At 32.9% G+C, this 25,244-nt stretch overlaps 4 protein-coding genes across 7 annotated transcripts; 3 read left to right on the top strand and 1 right to left on the bottom strand.

Annotated features, from left to right (window-relative positions):
• The first annotated feature begins 147 nt into the window (after positions 1 to 147).
• Positions 148 to 2,244, top strand: LOC128886394 (dolichyl-diphosphooligosaccharide--protein glycosyltransferase subunit 1). The gene has a single exon (XM_054141259.1). It carries the CDS (start codon positions 277 to 279, stop codon positions 2,098 to 2,100), a length of 1,824 nt encoding a protein of 607 aa, XP_053997234.1. The 5' UTR covers positions 148 to 276; the 3' UTR covers positions 2,101 to 2,244.
• A 301-nt stretch (positions 2,245 to 2,545) lies between these two features.
• LOC128886419 (deoxyribonuclease TATDN1) lies at positions 2,546 to 5,290 on the top strand. Of its 4 annotated transcripts, none has more exons than XM_054141325.1 (5): positions 2,546 to 2,826; positions 2,982 to 3,161; positions 3,583 to 3,976; positions 4,040 to 4,243; positions 4,327 to 5,290. In XM_054141325.1, exons 1-5 carry the CDS (start codon positions 2,787 to 2,789, stop codon positions 4,430 to 4,432), a joined length of 924 nt encoding a protein of 307 aa, XP_053997300.1. In that variant the 5' UTR covers positions 2,546 to 2,786; the 3' UTR covers positions 4,433 to 5,290. The 4 variants fall into 4 exon arrangements, with proteins under 4 accessions (XP_053997300.1, XP_053997302.1, XP_053997301.1 ...); XM_054141327.1 differs by having other exon boundaries at positions 2,927 to 3,161; XM_054141326.1 differs by having other exon boundaries at positions 2,896 to 3,161.
• Positions 4,893 to 9,159, bottom strand: LOC128886389 (transmembrane protein 214-B). The gene is made up of 9 exons (XM_054141247.1): positions 8,893 to 9,159; positions 8,504 to 8,697; positions 7,747 to 8,430; positions 7,465 to 7,675; positions 7,249 to 7,388; positions 6,127 to 6,253; positions 5,776 to 6,041; positions 5,560 to 5,711; positions 4,893 to 5,437 (listed from the first exon to the last, which is right to left on the bottom strand). The coding sequence occupies exons 1-9, from the start codon at positions 9,017 to 9,019 to the stop codon at positions 5,311 to 5,313; spliced, it is 2,028 nt and encodes a 675-aa protein (XP_053997222.1). The 5' UTR covers positions 9,020 to 9,159; the 3' UTR covers positions 4,893 to 5,310.
• A 606-nt stretch (positions 9,160 to 9,765) lies between these two features.
• LOC128886367 (uncharacterized) lies at positions 9,766 to 24,735 on the top strand. The gene is made up of 4 exons (XM_054141178.1): positions 9,766 to 10,246; positions 10,812 to 21,003; positions 21,077 to 21,316; positions 21,418 to 24,735. Exons 2-4 carry the CDS (start codon positions 10,897 to 10,899, stop codon positions 21,469 to 21,471), a joined length of 10,401 nt encoding a protein of 3,466 aa, XP_053997153.1. The 5' UTR covers positions 9,766 to 10,246; positions 10,812 to 10,896; the 3' UTR covers positions 21,472 to 24,735.
• The last annotated feature ends 509 nt before the right edge of the window (positions 24,736 to 25,244 follow it).

The following is a 25,244-nucleotide window of genomic DNA, read 5'->3' as shown; positions in this document are numbered from 1 at the left end:
CTACTATATCGTAATGCTATAAAGTAAAGCTGCTTAGCGAGCGATGAATTTTCTGAAAGCACCCAATGGCATCCTGCTTTAGATATTTTACTAAAATTTACTAAATACAATACGAGCATGTTGGGACACGAGTATCCTGTCTTAGCGATACCTGGTTTCAGGTAAACGCCACGTCTATGTGCCGACAGTACTCCTAAATACACCACTCACCGGTTAGTTGGAAAGTTGGAATGATATTAGTGATATAAGTCTAAGGAAGTTATCACGAGAGAAAATATGACTCAGTGTAGTCTAATTATATTAATATGGAGTGTCACGCTGCTTTTCGGTTTACATGTCCGACCTCTCATCGCTATCGACGATGATTCCTACTTGAACCTTAAGAATGTGGAGAAACATATCGATTTACAATCTCAATTAACAAAAGTCACGACTAGACTTGTATTAGAAAATGGAAGCAAGGATCGACACATACGAAATTTCCTTTTTTCATTGGAACCTGAACAAAAAAGCAGTCTCAGCTATATAGCAGCTTACAGGGAACCTGTACGGGTTGAGCTGAAATTGAGCGAAACGAAGATAAACGAGCATCCAGATAAGACTTTTTATAGAATTGAATTGAAGGAACCACTCTCTCCTGGTAGAACTATGTCTGTTGAAATTGAAATGATATTAACACACGAGCTTACACCTCATCCGAAGGAGATCACACAGAAAGAGAAGCAATTAGTAAAATATACAGGAAATATCTATCTTTATTCACCTTACAATATAATGAAACAAACTACCATTGTATCTTTGCCATCACGTAATGTGGAAAGTTATACCAAGTTTAAACCAGTTTCGCAAAGTGATTCAATGATCACATATGGTCCATACGAGAAGCTTCCTCCTTTTTCGTATGAAGAATTGAATATACACTTTGAGAATAACAATAAGTTTCTCACCGTTACCAGGCTTGAGAGAAGTATCGAAATATCTCATTGGGGAAATATTGCTGTTGAAGAACGTATTGATTTAGTACATACTGGTGCTTTATTGAAAGGTTCATTCTCACGCTACGAATATGCTAAGGAATCAAAATCTGGACAGGCTAGTATACAGAGCTTTGATACTATTTTACCTGCAGCTGCCTCTGATATTTATTACAGAGATGAAATTGGTAATATTTCAACATCCAATACTCGTATTAAAAAAGATTCCGTGGAGTTGAATCTTCGTCCACGATTCCCACTCTTTGGTGGCTGGAAAACCAGATACATAGTTGGATATAATGTACCTAGCTATGAGTATCTATTCCATTCAGGGGACCAGTACACTTTAGAAATGAGACTACTGGATCACGTATTCGACGATATGGTGGTAGATGAACTGCTCGTAAAAATTATTTTACCAGAGGGTTCAAAGAACATTGAATTGAACCTTCCATATTCAGCAACACGTTTATCAGATTCTCTTCATTACACGTATCTAGATACTACTGGTCGTCCAGTAATTTCTGTCACAAAGAAAAACTTGGTTGAAAACCACATTCAAAATTTCAAGTTAAAATATTCGTTTCCGCGTATATTAATGTTACAAGAACCATTACTTGTAGCAGCTGCATTGTACTTGTTATTTTTGTTAGTAATTACATATGTAAGGCTCGATTTTTCAATCGACAAAGATGAGGTTTCAGAAAGTAAGTTGAGAATTGCTGGACAGTGTGAAAAAATTTTAGCTGCACAAGATCGACGAGTAACTTCTTATAACGAGTTAGACGATCAGTTAGCATACCTCAAAACGAACAAAGACGCCAATGCATTTTTGTCTGTTGTCAAAGGCATTAATCAAGAATACAAAAGTGCAACAAGTACTGTTGCAGAAATTGCTCAACGTTTGAAAGGAGAATCCGGGGATATTTACGATCGCGTTCAAGAATTGCAAAAGTATGATAAGACATTGAAGGAACTTTATAATCAGCAGCAAGCACTCTATGTAGACAAATTAGTACCAGGGAAAATAGGACGTCAACCATTTTTAGAAGCAGAAGCAGCTATTGCTAAGAAGAAAGAAGAATGCGTGGAAAAGATCAATTCCATTGTGAAGTCTTTGCAGTAATAAAATTCTTCGAATTTGAAAGAGACTTAATAAAGTTAATTTAAACAATTAGCTAACAAATTTTCCATGATAAGTTACTATAGAACCTTTCCTGTACACTAAGTTAAGATTTGTAATAAAGAAATATAAATTATATGCCACATATTTCTCATTTATCTAATTTTGACATAACATTAGTTACATTCGAATATATATGAAGCATTTATATTTTTTATTCAAATATGTTAAGAAGCTTTTACTTATAAATGTATAAATTTCTTACGAAATTTTTAAGAAATGATGAAGTTCATACAAAATTTATAAATTTAAATAGTCATTGGAATGTGTTAATTGCATTTTTAAAACAAAAATGACTCGATTAATAATTTCGAAAGTTTCAAATCTCGAGCTACAGATATGAACGCTTATCACTATATGCACATATAAATGTATACGTACAACTAAATAGAAAATAATATCTGGTTTACTCGATAAAAATGATGATATACAGTTTCCAAAGAATATAATTTAGTTTCAAATTGTTACATATATTTAGTAAATGGTACGAAAGCATAACTTCCATTCTGATGGAACATGAAATGGTGAATAAATCCATGTGTCAGTGCATAACGCCGGTTAAATAAGACACCTGCTAACCTTTCAGACAGTACTGTGCTTGGAAAACTGTCACTTCGTTCATAAGTTGAATGCTCGGAGCTAGAATGAGTAATTTACGAAAATTCATAGGTAACCAAACACTTTTCTCGATAGTCACGTTAATGTTTCCCACGTCTGATATTTTTATATATGCTGCAGCGTATTTTTTCTGTTGGTTTCAAATATTTAGAGGGAGGTTATGCACTGACGATTGATACGTTCTATCGTTGTTAATTTTAATACAGATATCGGGGCCAATTTGACGGACTCTATGTACCAAGGAATTTACAATGGATCACAGAAACATCAGCCGGATTTAGATAAAGTTTTAGAACGAAGTTGGAACAATAATCTGTCGAGAATTATAATTACTGCTGGTAACATAGAAGAAAGCAAGAAGGCTCTTGAAATAGCACGAACAGATGGTAAGTTATCGTTAAATAAATATTTGAAAATTTTAAGTTAAATTATATATGTAAATTAGTTCAAGAAAGGAAACATTGTCACTGTCGTGTCTCTCTATCACGGGCAGCTATAATCTATAATTTTTTCATTCTCTTACGCATAAAACTATGGATGTGTTGTAAATGAGTACAATAATTTTGATTGCGAGGGTAAAGATTTATTATTATAATATACTACTGTTTATTTATCTCTTATTAGATCGCAATGCAATCATTGCATATGAAGAAACCGCTGAAAGAGAGATGCAATGGTTGCTGTGATTCTGTTCTATAACTGCAACAACAAAATGCATGTCAATGGAAATATCTAGGTATACATTACATTATCATTTTTTGCATTCTGTTCAACTTTGTCACATATTGACCATTGGATATATTCCAGAACGATTATTTTCAACGATCGGTTGTCATCCAACACGTTGTAATGAATTCGAAGAAAGTGGCAATCCTGAAGCATACCTTAAATCAATGTCAGACCTAGCTGGGGATAATAAAGATAAAATTGTTGCTATCGGTGAAATGGGGTTAGATTATGATAGGTTACAATTTTGTTCAAAGGATGCCCAGAAAAAGTATTTTGAAATGCAATTATCCTTGTGTTCAACTTTAAAATTACCAATGTTTTTACACTGCCGTAACGCTAGCGAAGATTTTGTAAGAATTTTAAGAAAACATAAAGATACATTAACAGCTGGCGTTGTACATTCCTTTGATGGCAATCCAGAAGAAGCTAATTCTATATTACAAATGGGACTGTATATTGGAATTAATGGATGGTTAGTCAAATAAATTATATACATTTTTTATGAAAACAAAACTAATTTTCATCACATTCACAGCTCTCTTAAAACAGAAGAAAATCTTTTCTCTGTCACAACTATTCCCTCGGATAGGTTGATGATAGAAACTGATTGTCCATGGTGTGAAATAAGACCAACACATGCATCAGCAAAAGATGTTATCACCAACTTTCCATCTGTCAAAAAAGAAAAATGGCAGCCCGATCGGATGGTTAAAGGAAGAAACGAACCATGCACCATAGTGTAAATATTAATAATGAAAATAATGTTAATAATTATTGATAATATAATTGCATGATTTCACATTATCGTATGATTTTTTTCAGTCAGATTTTAGAAGTACTAGCACGAATTAGGGATGAAGAAGAAGAATACCTGTGCAATCAAATATACAAAAACACGATGAAGGTTTTTTTCCCTCACGAACTGTAACTATAACTGGTGTTTACAACCGTTGCACGCTCATACATATAATCAGGGAGGAATGCTGTGAAACTATATAGCAGAAGAAAGAAAACTAATTTCTACCAAATTCATTTCTCATAAGGAAGAAAACGACGATACTCATTTTTACATGCATAGCTCTATGGATGCGACTGATGTCACATTCCATCGATCTCTTTCCATATAAAACTTTAATATATTCTTGTTAAAATTATCATTACCACCATAATCATCTCCATTAGTTGCATTATTAGCGCTATTATATTTATAATTATAATAATAATTATTATTACTACTCCTATATTTATCAACATTATTCTATTACTCCTACGAACATCGCTATCGCTACACTTATTGATGTATCCAATGACATTAAGTTAATATTTCTGCATATATTAAGAAATTAATTATACTGTGTCCACTCCTCCTTTTATTTTTATAAGAAAAATACCAAAAAAAATAACTTTATTCAATATATGTTCAATTCACATATTAACTTGTTATATCGTCATTTAATTCACATACCAGGAATACTAAATGAAAATATATTAGTAAATGTACAAAATAATAGGTACGAATTTGATACTAAATAGTAATCTATATATTACTTTAATCATTATTTTGCTTGATATAGACATTAACCTAAAAAAAGACCAACATTTTGACAGAATTTTCGGATTTTCAAAATGTTACGATTCATTGAAACATGTTACATTCTTCGAATATCACAGGTGGGTAAAATGGCCGCCGCAATACATTTGGAAATATGCAACGTTCAACTTCGGAATCATAAAAATAAATGCTAAGATGCGAGAGGAGATTTTTATCAACTGAAAAAATCGGTTGGATCATTCAATGAATTTCATTCATGGAACTTTCGATAATGTTTGCACCTTCTCATATACCCAATCGTAAGTTTGACTCGCCAATGTTTGCGTGGTATCGATAGCTTTTGAGGCATAATTTTGCAAATTTTCTGGACTTAGCTTGCCACTAAAAAAAATAACAAGTACATAAAAACTATTGATTTTAAATTACAACAAAATTCCTTATACTTCCTAAATTTGTTGAATAAGCAGTATACATACTCACTTTTAACAAATATTTGTACTTACACAAAAACATTATGCTCTAACCATTGTATTGTTGTACGTGAATATTCAATGAACTTCTCTCCACAAACATTAGAGTAAAATTTTACAAGTTCCAGACCTTGGTAACTCCGTAAACGAACTTCGTCTAACATTCCTGGAGCATAATATTCGATCTACAAAACACAAAAAGCAATTCTGTCAAATACACGTATCTTGTATCAAACTTTTGATATTTACCGTTTGTAAGACTATAGGTCCTTTCTTTTCAGTATATGCGATAGCATTGTCATAAATTTTAAGAGAAACATTTTTCATCACAAGATACAAGTCTCCAGCCAATTTAATGTACGGTTTACATGTTTCAACAGTTGCTTTGTAATATTCTGGTGAACTAGCTTCTATAAATTCAAGTGCTTTAGATGAATATCCTTGCACCATGATCCATGCATTTTGTCCATGTACCAACAATCCGCTTCTGTTCAAGAACTTAACCGTACTGGATTCTAAATGATAGTAATATCAATGATATATTGTTAAAAGATAATAGATTCAAATGTGACAGATGTTCGTATTTCTTATCTCTATTACCTTTTAGATTACCATGCTGGTAAACATCATAACCTATAACAGCACCGATCAGAAATAATAACAAAACGATCCCCTTTCCCCACGGAAATTTCTTATTGGACGAAGCTGTCATTTTCACTAGTAGTGTCTGCAAAATAAAATAAAATTAATCAAATCTACGCACCGTCGCGACAACTTATTTATCACTTTAAATATCGACAACCATCCTTTCATTAACAAGTTTAAAAGACCAAAGGTCATCGTAAACACCGTTAAATTATCGTTGATATATACATACAAACGAGTTATGTTCTTCGATTCGCATACGCATATTTCCTTACCTCTGATTCGAAGTGTAGAGAGAATGTCTTTGAGATTATTCTATTTTAATTGTTTTAAATAAGCATCCGCTGATAAAAAAGAAATATGATAACGACAAACGTTGAATATCGTCACTGATGGTGCGAGGCGGACAATATGCGATCGATACTACTTCCGAGAAAACACGCTCACCTAACCTAAGTTACACCTGAGATTTGAATTTATCGAGACGTTCGATAGCAACGTTCTCCAGAGCAAACGTTTCTACGAATGTTACTAAAAATTTTACGCGTGACCAAGTAATCTTTTTCACGTGCGAATAAAGGCAATTAGATTAGATACAAAGCAAATTACATGTTACGTGAAATTCTATATAAGTGTCGTTGCGCAGACGTGAAAAAAAGAGAATAATAGAATATTACGTGCAGGTATGACGCGCGACATTTAAACAAATTTTAAACTCGAGAGCCTCCGTGCAAAGTCAATGCTGGATAAAGTTTAATTAAAAAATGATTAAAACAAATATGCATTAATCGCTTACGTAATTCGATGATTAAATTAATTACGATACGAATTACTGATTGGTCATTATTCAAATGAAATCATTCGCCACTCGCGTAATATACAACAGGCATGTATGATGAAGAGGTTCTTATGAGAGACTAGTCATACAACTAGTGACAATCAATTTCAATTTTAATTGAATTATACTATTACTTTAGGTGTATATCAGTAATTACAAATTTCAAAATACTTTCACATAAATATCAACTTCATGAGTGTATTTTATACATGATATTTCAATTATAAATCCAAACCTACCTTGCATATTTTACTGCAACTAGTGGCAAGAGTCTCATCTTTGCCTTTTTTCCACCTCTCGTTAGTTGTTTGAAATATTATACACATTTCTTTGAAACACTTTGTTTTCCAAATTGTATGCAAGGTGCTCCATTTGGCATCTGAAAAATAAAATGAATTTGTTAGTTCTATTTGTGAATACACTGATTAAGAATTCATATTTTCAATATATCTTACCAATGTACGTTAAAATGAGATGAGATTGATACAAATTCTTGGCATGAAGAGATCTCCAAACAGAAAAACAAAGAGAGTCTGTAGCCAAGCAAGCTACAAGAGCTTTAACTAATTCATCCCTATAGTTTGCATGTATTTTTGGTGTAATTTTACCCATTAATAGTTCAAACAATTTCGTGTAACTTATATTTTTATTTTTAAATAGAATTAACTGGAAAATGTGTAAGAAATATCATATTATCTTAGAATAGTTGTTAATACCCATAAACATTAAATGCTTACTCTCAATTTTTCAATGCTGTTGTTGATCTCTCTGCCTACAGTGACAGGTATATTAAGCTTTCCAGAACATGTATCTTCAACGATGTCAAGATATTGTTCTAGCTTAAGATCGTGAAAGTTTTCGTGTCCGAAAACAAGATCATTAAGAATTTGTGCTACATAACTAGAATAACTCTTTGTTTCTAACATGGGCGACATTACTTCGTGCCATACTTTCAAACCCACAGCCAAGTTTGTTCTACCAGCTTGGGACAAAGCCCACAATAATGACAGCCCAATAGTTTTTCTATTTTGATAGGAATTTCTCACAGTGATCAGTTTAGGAATGTTAGCAATAGTCATCTCTGGATTAATACGCGCTAGAAGTTGTAAAAATATTTTGTGCCCAACAATGGCCGATCCTTTTACCATATCGGTAGCCATTGCAGTCAGAGTATTTTCATAAAAAAGTTGTGCTGTCTGTTTCCCTGCCATCTCAATAGCCTTTTCTAAAGTGGAAGAAATTGGTTTAGGTACTATGTTTAATGGATAATCTTTAGGTTTTCCAGAGAAGATTGCATCTTCTTTGTCAATAGGTATTTTTACATTGAGAAATGCAGCAAGATCTTTGAGCCAAATTAGAGGTGCTTCTGGAAACCTGGCTTGACCATTGGTCAAGACATCCGAAAGCTCGTCAGAATTAATCTGTTGGAAAAAAGAATGAATAAATTTTATATGAATTGAATAAAAGTTTGCTTAAAAATGTATAAATTTATACCATATTTAATGCATCTTTTATAGATTTTGGAGGTTTTTCCTTAGGCTCTTGCTTCTTTTTCTCTGATTGTTGTTTCTGTTCCTTCTTCTTCTCTTCATTTTCTTTAGTTTTATTTTCTTTCTCCTTCGATGGTTTCTTATTCTCTTTGTTATTTTCCAAATTATCATATAAACTTTGCACTTGGCTCAGGGGTACTAAAAAAGATAATCTCTTTTAATAACATATTTTTAAACCGTAATGTAACTCTATGTTAAACATTCTGCGATACATATGGTGGAAAAATATTTACAGTGTCTACTGTTTAAATAATGTTAATTGGTAATCGTAACAATTTTAATTAATGATATCAAATGAAAATAAGTTATCCGAGGTTAAAAATAATAGCTTACAAAAATCTTCCACTTTTGGTGCATTCTCGATAAATTTCTTTTTTTCAGCTTTCGTGAGTTTGTTAATCTTTCCATTGCTCTTGTCCTTTTTATTTCTTCCAACTAATTCCCAACCACCGGACGACATAGCGTTATAAATGCAGTAAAGAAACGAATACTCAACAATACTACTGCTGCTAAAAGGCACTTAAGTATTTGTTTCTGTTGGCAGTTATGTTGTCGGCAGAATAATGTACGTGGTCGCGCATGCGTATGCATAAACCTGCCACGCGCTATTTTCGTTCGTATCAACTAATTTTGTCAGTCCTTTTATAGAAAGGAAATCTATATTATCTGAACGACATTTAAGTCAGATAAATAATTGTAAAACTCTGTAAGATATTATAATACTTGGTTACCTATTAAAGACCAGCAAGGATTTCTTAGTATAAACTTTCTACTTTCACTTCATAAACTTAACTTTCTCTTTATTTCTATTTGATCAATCATGTGACAATTTCTATATTATGAATGTTGATGATCTTTCGATTTCGTAGTTGTAAAAATATATCTAAAGATATTTGTAATATTTTATTCGAACTTGCTATTGAATTTTTGTAAAAAAACTGTTACCGATGAATGATAATTGATCGTTTAGATTTCAGATCTATAGATCTGAAACTATTTCATTAGAAACTTTAGAGATCTACCACAGAGGACACTGATCATAGATCCAAAAATTGAATTGGTTCGATTATCACTAGATGGCTATTTGTACAAAATTTGAACTACTTAAAAGGAATGAATAATATTTTTCAACAAACAAACAAAAATCTTCTCTATTTTTATTAGTAATACGTAATTTGATATCTTCGTATATTTGTAATGCAGTAATTATTATAGTATGTATATAACAGTGACTTGTACAACTTTTATCGAATCTCATTCGGTCCTGACAAGTCACGTGGTTTTGTTTATAATTTACTTTTGATTCGAAATTTGCGAAAATACTAATGTAGCACGTGTGGAAACTATTCGTCAGAATCTGTAAAATTTATCATTGGAAGCCTTTTAGTTATGTGTGTATATTTATTGGTAATGTCGTGAAGGGATTCGCTCGAAAATTGTTCAATTTCACCAACAAAAATAGGGACATTTACGACATTCTATACCGATGGAATATTTCGAGGACGCGAAAATACACCAATGAATATACAAAGTTTTCCACGGGGAACGCGGAAAGTATGGTCGATACGATCGAACGCGAGATTAATATGGAACGTAGCTATGCTACCTGGTTCCAGAAGACGCGTGATGTCTGTCTAGCAGTCGTGTCCAATATGGCGTTTGTATTGTGAATTGCATTAACGTGCAGGTAAGACTTGATTTGATTTCTCTCAATTCTCATTCAAGGAATGAGTAAAATAATGAAAATCTGCGTAGCTTGTGCACATGACTGCACGTTTCCTAGTATTTTCGATTCCATCGCGCGGAATCAAAGGTAAACGCAACATTTTCCTTAAAATATGTGAACTTTGTCAACTTTGCACTTTCAAGGTCCGGACAGTGAGGTACGATTTTTATGACAGGTGTGTCATACGAAAGATAGGTGTCCCTAATCGAACTGTTTCGCGTGAAATAAGAAATTTACACCTAGCAAAGAAAGAAAATCAGTTAAACAGAGATTCGCTGAACGATCAAATCCGCGATTGATAATAAATGTTATTTTGGTCTGAGTAGAGCAGAGCTGAGCCAAATTTAAAACAAAAGTGTGTTGAATATTATTTTTGATAGTGGATGAATCAGTGTCAAATTTGGAGCAGGAATACGTTTGTATTTTAATTGACATCTACTATTCAAAATAATATTCTGAATAATACAATCAAAACAATGTTACCTTTAATTGTATTTTGATAGAAGTGTTCAATTTGTATCCACAGGTCCTGTTCCTGCCTCCAGTGCAATTGTTTCTGTGAATGAAGGGAATGAGATAAATATAGAAAATCTGTAGTTAAACAATGTACAATGAACTACGGTGGGAATCTGCCAGATTGGCACCAATTTAATGCCTCACAGACGAACGAGGTTACACCCAACTCTCAAAATGTGAACTCTGGTCATTTGGCGTTCATTCCTGGTGTTAGTCCACCAACATTGAATGCGCATAGTCTTAGCTCTGATGGTCTCAATAAGCACCAAACCGAATCTAACTACAATTCAAGAAATTTTCAATTGTACAACAATGTCTCGAGTGGTCCAAATCTTTCAAACAACAGTCCTCTTGCATCCATGGTGCAAATGCAAAACTGCATTGGCCATTATGGTTCTCCAAACACAAGAAATCCTATGCTAGATAACTTAAATGCTTCTGTGGATCCAAGAAACACTGTGGTTGGAACTATAAACAATGAAATAGGATATAGAAATAACCAGGTGCCTTTTAATGGACCTATTGGTCACTTGAACGGACCAAATTGTAATATAAATGCATCGACTGGACCTGCATCTGGGCCTGGGCCTCGAACTACTTCTGTACCAGGGTCTGGAACTAATCCTGTAAATGGAATTAGGTCTGGCTCTATATATGGATCCGGTCTTAGACACGGACCTGTATCTGGGTCAGGTCCAGGACCTGGAAATATGGGACCAAGAAATACTAATATTGGTTCAGTACCTCTTGGGAAACCTGGCCCTTCCTCGTTTGTGCCTTGCAAGGGACTGTGCTGTAATTCAGATCCTAACATGAATTATCAACAATGGGAAAAATTTGGATCCTACCAAAATAATACATCATACAGAGATAATGTACACCCACCTGGTTATCAGATAGAGAACAGGCATTTTGGAAATAATTGTAATTTTAGGAAGGACAATCTAGAAGGTAAAGAAACAATGACACCTGTAATGTCCAATGCATCTGCTGTAGATCATAGAAGAAACTTTACAGATTACAAATATCATAAAGATCATTTAACGCATAGAAACTATCCAGCATCTTCAGGGATGTTTCATAACTATCCTGTGCAAAATTACAATTATTCAACCGAACATCAAAAGTATCCTTATCCTGTAAAAGAACATCCAAAAACGAATAATATGAATATGTCGAATCCAGGAATGCTTAAACATCAAGATCAAAATTTTATTGCTCAACAAAAATTTAATAATAAACAGTTTCAATATCAAAATGGGAATATGTTACCTAAAGGAGTCCCTACTATGAATGTTAATGGAAACATGGCTTCAACTTCCCAAAATCTTTACTTTAATTCCCAATATGCGAGGAACATTCCAACAGAAATCGCTCACGAATGTCAAGAAACCACCGATAATGGTGCGGTAATAAATAGAATGCCAGGTACTTATATGCATAATTCTTCTGCTCAGCAACAAACTAACCAACATAAAATTGCAATGCAAAAATTTTCAATTGAAAATCATCTTCGGGAAATGAGCAGAACACCTGGGTATCAATCACATCCAAGATATAAAGAATGTGTTTTGAGGTACAACGAATTATTAAAGTTACAACAATCGACTGGTTACCAAAATCCTGTTCAACAAACTCCGCGTGTTGCGACGCCAGTCAACACTGCAGTACCACCAATCAATTTGCAATTTGATCAAAATGGTATGTTAATAAACTCGAATTTCATCACAGATGGTTTTCCTAAATTGCAACATGCACCATCTATGGAACAACAATCGGAAGCTATAGAGAAGCAACAGAAGGATCAAGCTATCGCCATAGCTAATGAAAAGTGCCAGCAAACACAGCAGCCAGGACAGTTAATGATTCCCTCGGAAATCGAACATGTTCCTTCCTCGTGTGCAGAGACCTTTCAAAAGCAAAATCAGTTTCCGATACACAAGGACTTCAATCAAAACCAATTGAAAGTGCAAACTAGCGAGAGTCATAGGTTTGATACCTTGAATACTGATTCTAGCAACAAAACGATGATGCAGCAGAAAGCTTCTAAACAATTTGCCAACAAGCCTGATCTCGATGTTCGACAATTTTTGGCTAATTGGGATGAGACAGATGATGAAGAGGGACCGACGTCAAGTTTGCCAGATACTGTTTTAAGCGATACCACTCCAGTCGTAGTCGTCAGCTACGAGAACGTTGATCTTTCATCAAAATCACCACAAAGTACAGAAGTCGCCAGAAGGAACAGCTTTGATTCAAACAAAACGCCATTGGATAACGAGAAAGAAGCTGAAGCAAACATGATAACAACACAAGATTGTTTGGCGATATCGTATTCACCGCCAGAAAGCGCGGAAATTGCCAAAACCACTAAACGGACGATAGGAGAAGGCGTGGTAAAACCTGGGAGCATCATACACTGTATAAGCAATGGTCCTGATGAGATACCTACGATACATATAGTAGATAACTTAGAAATAAGCAACATTTTAGGAGCGTCCAACGACCAGGTCATAGAGACTTTAGAAAAGCAAAAGACAATATCGTTCTTTCGAGAAACAACTAATAATGAAACGGAAGCTACAGTTCTTAAAAGTGCTGAGCAGCACAACAAAAATGAAACTTGTATATTGTCTGCTAATTACAGTACGTCCCTTGCTAATGTGAACAAGGTTACAAATATTCAGGATTCTAGGATTTCTGAAACAATACAAACGGACACCACATCGATAAATAATCAACAACTGAGAGTTTTATCAGCAAAAAGTAATTTGGATGTTACCGACAATCTAGATTTAAAGAAGCAAAGTAGTTTTGCCAGCGAAGAATCCCACAATCCCGATGACATAAGCTTACCGGATCTACCAACGTCTGAGTGTACGCCCATCTCCACAACTTTGAACACTCCTATTCATTCCGATAGCGAGGAATCTTCGCAAAATATCGAGGATCTATCTATATCTACTAATCCGATAGAAGTAATGCAAAACAGTCCAGTAATTAGTTTTACACAATCTCCAGTAAAAATGGAACCATACGGACAATTGAGCAATGAAGATAAACTTAAAAATAGATCTCTTGGCACACTAGAATTGGAATTCCAGAAAGAAAATCGTTACAAGAACAGCGCCGCTACGAGTAACCACGAGCAAGAAGTAATTATTAGTAATTTTGATTTCTCTCCGAGTAACTCTAAAACAAAATCGGCTGAAATTGTTAAAGATAAACAAGTGAAAAATCTTGAAACCAATTTAGCAAGGAAAAAAGTGTTCTTGATAGATGGCAAAGAAAACGATATAAGAGTTTCAGACACATGCGCTGCTTTAACATCTATCGCGTATGAACTAGAGGTTCAACAAGAGATAGTAGAAAGTGAAAAGAATTCTGAATGTGAATCTCCTAACTCTGTACACGGAGAAAAACATAAAGCGAGAAGATCAACGGATTCAACGAAATCTGTTATTCAAAACAGCGACTCCACAGCAGATGTAGATAATATCGCGTGTACCGTGATTTCGACTGCTTCTAATGCAAATTTGACAAGTCCTACAGAGTCTGATGACGAAACGCAAACGTCCAAACATGAAAGAGCGCTATCTAAAAGACAGAAAATAAAAAATTTGAATGTATCTATTAATACCATTAATCCAACCTTAACGGAAGTTAACTTAAATGCAAGGAAGAGAATAAAAGAGTCTGGAGGTTGGGAAGATAAATGCATAGATAGAAATGCCGATAAATTAATAAAAGTTCAGAAAAAGAATGTGGAACATTTAACGCAATTAAAGCATTCCGACATCAAAAGATTTGCCGAGGATGATTCGAACTCATCTCAAGGCGACGAACATTCTGTGTGCCATATGACTTCCCAATCCAAGAATTATTCTGTTACTGTGATAAAAGATAACGTTATTTTAAGTGATCAGAAATCACGTGGTACCACAGAGGAAAATATAAATATATGCTGTGAAAAGTCATCTGAATTTCAATTAAGAACAAACAATACCAAAGAGCTTTCTGAAGAGATAGAACTTAAGAAACATGTTCATTCTAAAAATTTTAAGAGGTCTGAAATATTAAATAAAGATCTGGAAACCATAGATGGAGATGTTAAATTTACTACGGATGAAATAAATTTGTTGAACGAATATAGAAGGAAGAAAGATAGATTGTATCAAGATAAAAGTATGGAGGAAAAATTACAAAAGGTGAATGATAATATAGGTTATCATAAGACCAATAAAATGGAATGTTCGCAACTTAGTCAAAATAAAGAGCTATCGGCAGTACGTAAAGTAAGTTTAGAGCAAAACGTGTCTTCTCCGGTAAGTTCTGAGAACTTGGAAATCCCAGAGGAAACGAATAGACACACATATTCAAAGAGTTTTGTTAAAAACGTTAACTCTGATTTTGGAATTCAAGTTGCGAACGTGAACTTGAAAATTAAAGATAGCGAGCTTGGGAAAGACTTGATCTTAGGAGACAATGGTCAAGAGCATGTCAAAGATTCTCTGGATGGTATAAAGATCGAGATAAACTTTTCGCGTGCAGAACGAAATTCAAAAGGACAAGAGCAAAACAAACGGCTGTTGTACGAAAATTTCAGAACAGCAGATGATCGAAACGTGTATGAAATTGATAATTCGCTTTCTTATCCTGTTGCTAGTTGTTCTAATAATGCGTTGGATTGTCAACATCGACTGAGTTCTAAAAAACAAGAAACTTCGGATAATACGAAAATATATGACACAATACATAACATACCTGAAAAGTCTCTTATGACAGTAGATGCTAGCGAAGCAAATAAAACTGAAAACAATATAGCAACATCAGCTGTAGGTACAAGTGCGAGTATCACTCTCAACGAACAGAGAAGAAATTCATTGAAAGCAGACGAAGATGCTTTAGTATCTATTACATCCAAAGGAATGCGGAATTCGACTTCAGAAAGTCGGGATCTTAATAAATTATTACACAATAACGCCTCGTCTAAGGATTCATCAAGATCAGAGATAATCGCGGGTACTAATTATTCTCTCGATGTTGATATGACTAAGTCAAAGTGTGCAATATCTAATACTGCCATAGTTGATGCAAATAATAAGATATTAATTAAGGCAAAGAATAAGTTTGAGGGTGAAGATAGTTCCATGAATGTAAAGGATGATCGTATAGCTAGAATACAAAAACAAAGTTTTAATTTAGTAGAATCTTCTTCGCAGGCAACGATAGAAGCGTTAAAAAATGATGACGAGAAAGAGGCGACCAGCGTGTCCCACATGCTGAAAAACACGAAAAAGCTACCAGAACTTAATCTTATAGAGTTGAGCGCAAAGTCGTTAAGCTCCTTGAACACTTTAGACTTCACTTTCGATAAGTTAGACTACAAGAAATGCTCAGATGTGAATTTCGATCGCGTTCATACAAGTGTGGAAGGGGTTGACGAGATGGACGATAATTATGTGGGAAAGTGGAAAAAGCCAAAGATAAATCACATTTTTGAAGACTGTGACATGTTCCAAAGTACCAGCGGGTATATAAATCCTATTTTTTCAAGCATAGATAAACTGGAGAATTTGCATACAGTTCCTGTATACACTACCAAAGACGGAAAGATATCTTATAGCCCTAATCGAAGATTCGCGCATCAGGAATTGATGATGGAAACTCGTAAACGAGAAGGATGCTCTTCTATGCGAAAGCCTCACTACACAGACACTTGGAATAGTTACTACAGTTCGAAGTTTCGCAAGTTGTACAAGAAGAAACGACATCATGGTCTCAGCGACAAGAAAAAACACGAGTTTAAAGACACAAAGTGTTTATATGAACGCAAGAAGAACTATGTGGACGACTTTTGTGGGAGGAATCATGTTAAGTATAAGGAATACGTGCATAAAAATAACAATCCTGTTGAATGTAAAATGTACAGTAGCAGTGATTCTGACGAGGAAATCATAGATCGCAGCAAGTATCGTATTGGTGAAATAAGTAATTACAAAAAGAATCATGTTATCGAGAATAAAGCTATCACGATTATTTCTAAATCGCATAAGAGAGAATCAGTTGCAGATGACTCAGATTTAAAAAATAAAAATAAAGAAAGTACTGCATTTGATGTCCATTCATCCAAAAGTGAAGACATACTTTTGGAAGAGATGCAGTCACTTCAGTCCCGTTCTGAGAATGATTTACGTAACAACCTTGCTTCAGAAGAACTTGCTACAGTTATATTAAATCCGAATTGCGGGGATGCAAATGAAAATATTAAATTTAATGGAAACAAATCTCCAATGCCAACTAAAACCCATGAGTTTACTTCAGAAAGCCTTCGGTTAAACAGAGATCAAAATTTAAATGATAAATGTGCTAGTCCAAGTCCTATTGTAAACGAAAATACAAATATTTCTAGCGACGATAAAGAAGCTATAGGTTCCAGAGATAAATGTTCAAGTTCAAAGGTTCTGGAAGGAGAAGCTTTATCGAACGAAAACGAACAAATGCTTAATTCATATTCTGTTAAAGAAAAAGAAAATGACGAAGTACATGTTGAAGAACAAAATGAAGAAAATAATTTAGAGATATCAGAGAACCAAACTTCTATTTTGAAAACCGAAGGTAGTTCTGAAAATATAGATCGTATTGAAAATTGTGAAGACTTGGAAACTAAAAAATCAGAATCTGAAGTTAATGAAGCAAATTGTATTTCAACAGATGCAATCTTAGATCTGTATATAGACGCTGATAACACGAATCAACAGAAATCAGAAGAGTCCAAAAGTACATCCACTGAAATAATAGAAACATTGTCTAACAAGGATATTAGTGAAATAGATAAAGAGAAATTTTTAAGATCTGAGGAAAGCATTTTAATATGTGAACAAGAGAGTAATAAAATAGAAACTTTAAATGAAGAGCAAAAGAAGCACGAAGAAAGTACAAATAGAGACATAAAAGAAAATATTGCATCATTGGAATACAGGAAAAATGATTCACCAACACGCAGCTCAAAGGCAAATATTGATACTTACATGAACCAAGAGGAATTTGAATCTCGTATAGTGCAGGTAGATACAAGTGATCAACAAAATTCAGAACATATTTTTATTGATACAGTTAATAATGATAAAGATTTAAATACGAATTCTGAACAAGGAGACACTGTAGTGATTGAAAAATACGAAGAATTGATTTGTGTAGATCTTTCTAAGAATGCAGTTTATATCGAAGATGACAATACAATTGATAACTCGGCTGTACTTCACAGAGATGAAGTGAAAGTAGAAGAAAATTATTCTAACAAAGTTCAAAGTAAAGATGAAGATAATTTTAATCAAGATTCTTCAATTGAAGAAGAGATGCCTGTTTTAAGCTTGTACTGCACCATTAAAGATTTTTCAGCTAAACGTACTGAATGTAGGAAAAATGAAACTGTAGAAAATGAACAAAAAGAAAACCAATGTCAGTCGTCATCTCTTATATCTTACAAAAGTTCAAATGATTTGCCGGAAAACAATATAGATATGAAAGCAATACCAAAGCTTGTCATAAAGAAAACTGAAACATTTAGTTCAAAATCGGAATGTTCATTAGACTCTACAGAACCTGGGAATCCTGCTAATAGATACGATACAAAGTTACTAACCGATGTACGTCAAAAAATACCAAAAATGATAATCATGAATAGCAGATCTCGTTCAGTAACCCCTACTATTGAAATTTTGGACAGACCTAAATTTGAAAGAATACAAGCTATTTTTCCAGAACATAACGATACTAGTATGGATGTAGATAACAGCGATTCTGAACTGGATACATTAAAATCTAACAATTATGCAAGTAAGGTACCGAAAGTGAAAATAAAATTGGAAGATATATCGTCCAAGGACTTAAAGTTATACTTAAAACGAAAAGCCATTAAACAGAGTGAATCCAAAAAGGTTAAAAAAATGAAAACACAGGAGAGTAAGACATTAACAATGAAATATGAAACAGAAGATAGTTCGGAAACAGACAGTGTTGATACTGATGATGACGACGACAAAGCACCAAAATTGAAATTAAGAATGCAAGAAGAAGACAAGTCTTTGTCGCCAGATAGAACCAGAGGAAAAGATACAAGTATTTCGAAAACATCTTTCAAAAGAACTAGAAGAACAAAAGAAGAAAATGGAAGGCAATCTGTAAAATATGATAAAACCACAACTAACGATGATGAGATAAGAAAAAAGTATCCACAGTGCATTACTGAAAAAATTCCCAAAGTTATAATAAAAAGAACACAAATTGGAACGGAATTCAAGTGCGAAATTAGTAAAAGTAAAAAGACATTAGCTATAGAAACATCGAAATGGCAACCAAAAGTTAAGCTACAAAGACTGCAAGTTCTGGATCACATGGTTATGGATTTAAATCAATCAAAAGTTATGTTAAAAAACAAATCTGCGATAAATACATTATCTAACATGTCTGCACATATTGCAGATGATGTTAATGATACAGATTCATGTCATGATACTTATGTAAAACTATGTAGATCCAGTTCAGCATCGAATTTATCTCGTGCTAAGTGTAAACAGAGAAGATTGTCTAACCCCGATTATATGAAAGTAGATACAAAATTAATTACTGATTTTGTTGATAGTAGTTCAGGGGAAAGTAAATATAAATCACTGAATATTAATGAAGTCAAAGTTGACAGTGATAGCAAAAATTTGAAGAGGAATAGTAAGAAAAGACCACTTTTAAATAAGAAAATGGATCATGGTCTGAATGATGATAGCGAGAGTGAGACAAAAGACTCAATTGTATCTAAAAATATAACAGAGAACTCCTTTAAAAATCTTCTGATAAATGAAGACAATGATCTAGTGGTTAAGAAAAAGAAATCTTTCGGTATTAAGGAAAGTACATCTTGCATAGAAGACAGATTTGTAGAATCTGGTATACGTTCGCGTAATTTTGACGACATCGACAATTCCATAATTAAAGTTGACTCCTCGGATGAAAGCCAAACCACTATAGAACTTTTACCAGCGTCTCCTGATAGCAGTGATGACGAGTCAAAGAATCGTGAATTCGACAATACAAATAAGATACATATAAATGGCGCAGTACCAACTCAATTAGAACTGGAATTAGAACTTATGGATAATAATGAGAAACAACGTTCGGATACACTCGTACCGAAAATTAATAAATTAAGCTTTATGGACATTGAAAAATGTGATCACCCATCACATTCCAGGAAATACACCGACGAAGAATCGACGAAAACGTATTTCAGTGATCTTCAATATTCTTCTCAGAGTACCTACAACCAAAACAAGATGCAAAGACTAGAAAAGAAATCAAACGATTATTTTTACTGCAATGATTTATTAGTTAAGGAAGTATTAGCTGCTAAAGAAACACTAAAGAAATGTTTAACTCGATGTCCAAATGAAAATACAGAGATGACAATATCGAGACATAAAACAGTAGCAGAGAAGAAGCAAGGTTTAAGTTTCAATTTTAAGGATCTCGACAAATCCCATTGTAAGCCTGAAGATGTACACGGTAAAAACATGAAGGTACATAAAAAATCTGGAAGCACAGAGGAAACAGAACAGAAATTTATTCATAAATTGAACATTGAGAAAATCGTAGAGACACATTCCAAAGAAGATAAATCACCCTCCACGGGGAAAAAAATAAAATCAAACGATTTACAAGATGAAACACTTTACTCCGCGGAATGTCCTACAGCGTCGACATGTGGATATACTAGCGTACCTGAAGCAACTACAATTTCCTTAAGAGCTACTAAGAAATTTAGTCAAACTACGACAGACGAAGAAAGTAGCGTACACGATCCAGAAGACTCCCAAGATGAAGTATCCGAGAAAAAAATGGCTAGTAGTATTCAAGATCAGAAGGATAACGACAGTACAAGTGAAACAAAAGCGAAAGAAGACAATATGCCATTATTAGTGCCAGAATTTGCATTAAATTTTGATTCCAGTTCGGACAGAGATAGTTCGCGATCTCCACCTGTTATAACGAACCAAGAAGAGCTTGAAAACGCGGCACAAGGTATAAAAGATACGAAGAGTAAAATAATAAGTCCAATTGAGAAAATCGAGGAGGATGAGAAACATTCCTTCAAAGACTGTGAAATGACTATTGCTGATATTATAACGCAATTAGCTTACCATGAAAAGGTAGAGATATTCTTTTACTTTACATAATTAAATAAAATTATTTATAACTGTGTATTTTTACGCTATGTTGCAGGCAACAATAAAGCATAGAAGATACTGCAATTTATGCGAGAGATGGTTCCCTACAACATCACGACATCTACGGCATTTAGCTGGATATCAACACCGTTATATGGAATTGACACAGCGCAAAAGCATTCATGCACTTTTCATTCTATTCACTGGTAAACCCTGTCCCAGGCTCCTCCCAGCGACTGTCATTCGCAAAGATTGTTCCATAGGGGAATTAACGCCTTTACAAATCGCTGTTCAGGTATAATACTGTACTAAACAATATTCTAATAGTCAAAGTATAGAGAGTTTGAAAAATGTTGCATACTAACATACTTCCATTTTATTAATTATATGTTTCAGGATATTGCAAACTATGTGGAACACACCCAACAGGAATTTAAAACAAAAGAGTGATAGCACTGGTCACTACAAATTATTTTGGCTACGTATGTATGTTTCCTGTGATCGCTTATAGTGGAACAAATAATGTGAGTACCTTTAAAAATAAAGTACTGTAAAGGAGAAAAAGTGAAGAAATCTGTGACACTATCAATCTCAGTTGAATTATATATGTTCATTATATAATTACTACTATTAATAATAACACTACCTTTGTACAATTACAAAGTAAAATTAACATCCATGAACTTTGCAGAAATGCGTTGTTGATCGATGTTAATTGTTAAAAGTTACTTGAAAAAAAATTATTTTGAGTAGTTAGGTATTTAGCCAAAGATTTTAGCTACAAATTACATGTTAGATTATTTATAGTTTTCGAAGACTGCACAGTCTTTTATTTGTACAAATGAAGTTATGAGTAATATAATAAATGAATGTGCTCGTTATAAATTTTTATTTATATTGTGAAAAGACTTATATATATATATCATGTATAAATATACATATATATACACACACATACACATATATAAATCTAGATATATATGTATATTTATTATTATTGTTTTAAAACAAGATATGTACTCTTGTAACGTTAAACAGACCTAAAAATATATACAGTTATATTTGTATAAAATTATATATTTTAAGCAGGGGTAGTCAATGTAAAAGATATCTATATTGTATGTTATAAGATAAAATTAATGAACTATGAGATGTTAAAGTTTTGGGAACCGATGTAACGAGAATGTGCGCCCAGAAAATATTAAGGTACCATTGCAAACTTCAGAGTATGTAAATTTTATAAAAAAAAAGATTATCTCTATTGTTGGGATTCTTAATCAAATATTATATATTACGAGTATTTAAATAATAATTTGTAGACTTATTTATTTCTTTTCAATATATGACTACAGTAACATCACGTAGCACAACAGTAACATCTCATAGTTAGTAGAAAAATTCACACGTAATACAGTGATACCTGTTCACTCCCCCTGTCACATGTTTATATTTTATTCAAACTATTTAAACGTGCCTTATGAGTTACTGTTTACAACTAATGAAGTTTTTAATTATTTTAAATGTTATTAATGTTTTTTCTTATTATTATATTGATACATATGTCCTGAGAGTAGGAAAAATCCTTAAAGAGTAAGTTCCTGGAAATAGAAAGAAAGGAAATATATATATATTTCCTGTTAAGAGGCTAAATCAGGTGTTAGTACAGGGTTTCAGACTATATTGACAATCGCTTCATACTTTTCTTTTTCTTGATTTATATTTTAAAGAATAAAAAATACAGTGAAAGTCACCTTATCGATACGAAAGACGAAGTTCTATCGTGAAATTTAACCAAATAGAAAAAAGAATATATATATACATATACATAAGTCTATTGATTGTTATTCCACTTAATATTTTGTTTCATAAGTTTGTTTCAACTATTTAATATTTTATTCGCACGAGTGCCTTAAGATACACCTAACAGTATTTGTTGTATCGTGTTGTATATAAGATTAAATGAAACTATATATTTTATGCGCATTCTTATGCGTATTTCTAATGTTCTTATACGTAATGTACGTAACGTATGTTACAATTATGAGAACATACATATATAATAAAGAATGTACAGTTGTTTAAAGGATATAAGTTAAGATATCTTTTTGTAAGTTTTTGGATAAAATTTATGTTACTTGGATATCTTTTAATGAAATTTTAATATAAAGGCCACTCTCGTAGATATGTTCCTTGGACATTCACATATTTATAAAGTAGCTGATTAATTATGTATAGTGAGATAAATGCTCTCATAATTGAAGCATTATTATGCACGAGTTTTATAATATCAATGTGTGTTCTATGTGCCTAAATTTTAAGGAATTTATATACATTGAAGTTCAAGTATGCATAATACTACTTATGCACGTTTAACATAATAAAATATACATCACATGTACATTCCGTAGAGAAACAAATATGAAAGTTTTTTATAAATATTCATAATTATGTGATGAAGAATTGCATCTTTTTTGGCGACATGTGTGCTGTGTCTTAAAATAAACCTAAGAATCTTTAAATAGCTTAGTTATGGATAGACGATATCCATGTGAAACAAATGCAACAAAATTGTAAATGTGACATTTTTGATCGAACATTATCATAATCGACAAATTTAACAAACCAGGATATTCTCGAGAAATCAAACTATATTTAACATGTACTTCGATTAGATAAAAAATGGATTATTAGTGAATTCACTTGTTGACTTCCATTAATATAAATTAATATAAGGTTGCACTGATTTAAATAATTCCAGTTAAAAGAATTTATATTAATAAATTAAAAAAGAATAATTTTATTTCTTGATATAATTATATTATTATTGAATTTCGAGATCAAATTTTCTGTGCAAATTACGAGTTATAAATTATAATTTGTAATATTTTGTTTTTTTCTTAAATTTAGAAATTTAAGTGAGACAAATTTGTATAGTGACAAAAAGTGCAATTGTATAATTTAGCAATGTTTACAATTAATCATTCCGTCAAACATATTAATTTTTTAAATAATCGTTAACTATGCAATTTTTGAAATCGAGCAGGTGGATGATATTAGTGTTTTCCAAGTAGAAAGGATTACAATCATAAGAGTCACCAGAAAAAATTTTTTAATGTAAACAAATGCGGATTACTTGAACATTGCTTTCTGTTAATACATCTAAATCTCTAATCTTCTTAGAGGGTCGCCTTCCAGAGTTTGGGAAGCACTGGTTTATACAGTTATGCTAGTTTTATACACTGCGTGTGTTTAATATGTAATAAACGTGTGACATATACTACACTAAGCGGCAAGAGTGTTTTAGATTTGTAACATTTTTTTTTTCAATGTTACTAGCTCTAATGAATTAATTTAATGTTAAATAAGAATTGCCCTAAATTTTAAACAATTTATGAATATGACAACATTAATCATGATATGCATTAACAATAAAATTGAATAATTACTTAAATTTGTGGCGAAAATATCTTTGTAAAAACATTGTAATTCAAATTTCGATTACAACCAACAAATTGCCAAATGTTCCCAGGAACGTTATGTAAATGTTACATATCTAAACACAGAACCATTCCATAAATAAGAATAAGAAATTTTATTGGTAGACATAAGGATTGTATGAATCAATAGAATATTTTCTGTTATTGTACTTAGGCTACAAAAGTGTATACAAAACTCTAGTTGATACATTAAAAAAAAAATAATAAATAGTGAAAATTAACGTGTCTTTCAATTTATTTGTACATTCCTATTTCCAACTATTGTGCAAGCAACACTTATTGTGTTCAATATTCAAGATAGTAATACAATGAAAAATATGATGAACGTATTTCAAGGTTCGTCAAGAAAGTCGCCAAACAAAAGGAAATCGTCGCTTCTTTGTTAAAATAGTAACGATACTCAGCAAGTACGTTAGCATTCAAGGAATCAATCTTTTTACCATGAGCTGCAAATGACCTTTGCATTCACAGGTTCTGAACATCTTGGCATAGCTTGTTACTAGCGAATTCTATAGTTGCGTGCCGAGTACACTCGTTAGTTGCATCTGAGTTACCCCCACCAGTTGCTGGAATCTTTTTTATAAGACAAATCGTAGTAATGCGATAACAATATTCACAAAGATCACCAGATCTGTTTCCTCAGCTCGAGCTGGCCGACCTTCGCCCCATTTCCTTGAGATGACCATCCAACAAGTGAAACATAAATACAATAGATTTAGAGTAGAT

The sequence above is a fragment of the Hylaeus anthracinus genome, unplaced genomic scaffold (genome assembly GCF_026225885.1).
Source record: "Hylaeus anthracinus isolate JK02 unplaced genomic scaffold, UHH_iyHylAnth1.0_haploid 11982, whole genome shotgun sequence".
NCBI lineage: Eukaryota > Metazoa > Arthropoda > Insecta > Hymenoptera > Colletidae > Hylaeus > Hylaeus anthracinus.
Note: the sequence above shows the minus strand (reverse complement) of the source record. Positions and strands in the feature narration are given on the sequence as shown.

Excerpts from the sequence above, each read along its gene's own strand:
- LOC128886394 (XM_054141259.1), top strand. The coding sequence starts at position 277 with ATGACTCAGTGTAGTCTAATTATATTAATATGGAGTGTCACGCTGCTT.
- LOC128886419 (XM_054141325.1), top strand. The coding sequence starts at position 2,787 with ATGCTCGGAGCTAGAATGAGTAATTTACGAAAATTCATAG. Across the intron at positions 2,827-2,981 it reads TAATTTACGAAAATTCATAG|ATATCGGGGCCAATTTGACG; the intron begins GTAACCAAACAC and ends ATTTTAATACAG. Across the intron at positions 3,162-3,582 it reads TGAAATAGCACGAACAGATG|AACGATTATTTTCAACGATC; the intron begins GTAAGTTATCGT and ends GATATATTCCAG.
- LOC128886389 (XM_054141247.1), bottom strand. The coding sequence starts at position 9,019 with ATGTCGTCCGGTGGTTGGGAATTAGTTGGAAGAAATAAAAAGGACAAG. Across the intron at positions 5,712-5,775 it reads GACCTATAGTCTTACAAACG|ATCGAATATTATGCTCCAGG; the intron begins GTAAATATCAAA and ends TGTGTTTTGTAG. Across the intron at positions 5,438-5,559 it reads TTAGAGCATAATGTTTTTGT|TGGCAAGCTAAGTCCAGAAA; the intron begins GTAAGTACAAAT and ends TATTTTTTTTAG.
- LOC128886367 (XM_054141178.1), top strand. The coding sequence starts at position 10,897 with ATGAACTACGGTGGGAATCTGCCAGATTGGCACCAATTTAATGCCTCA. Across the intron at positions 21,004-21,076 it reads AATTAGCTTACCATGAAAAG|GCAACAATAAAGCATAGAAG; the intron begins GTAGAGATATTC and ends GCTATGTTGCAG. Across the intron at positions 21,317-21,417 it reads CTTTACAAATCGCTGTTCAG|GATATTGCAAACTATGTGGA; the intron begins GTATAATACTGT and ends TATATGTTTCAG.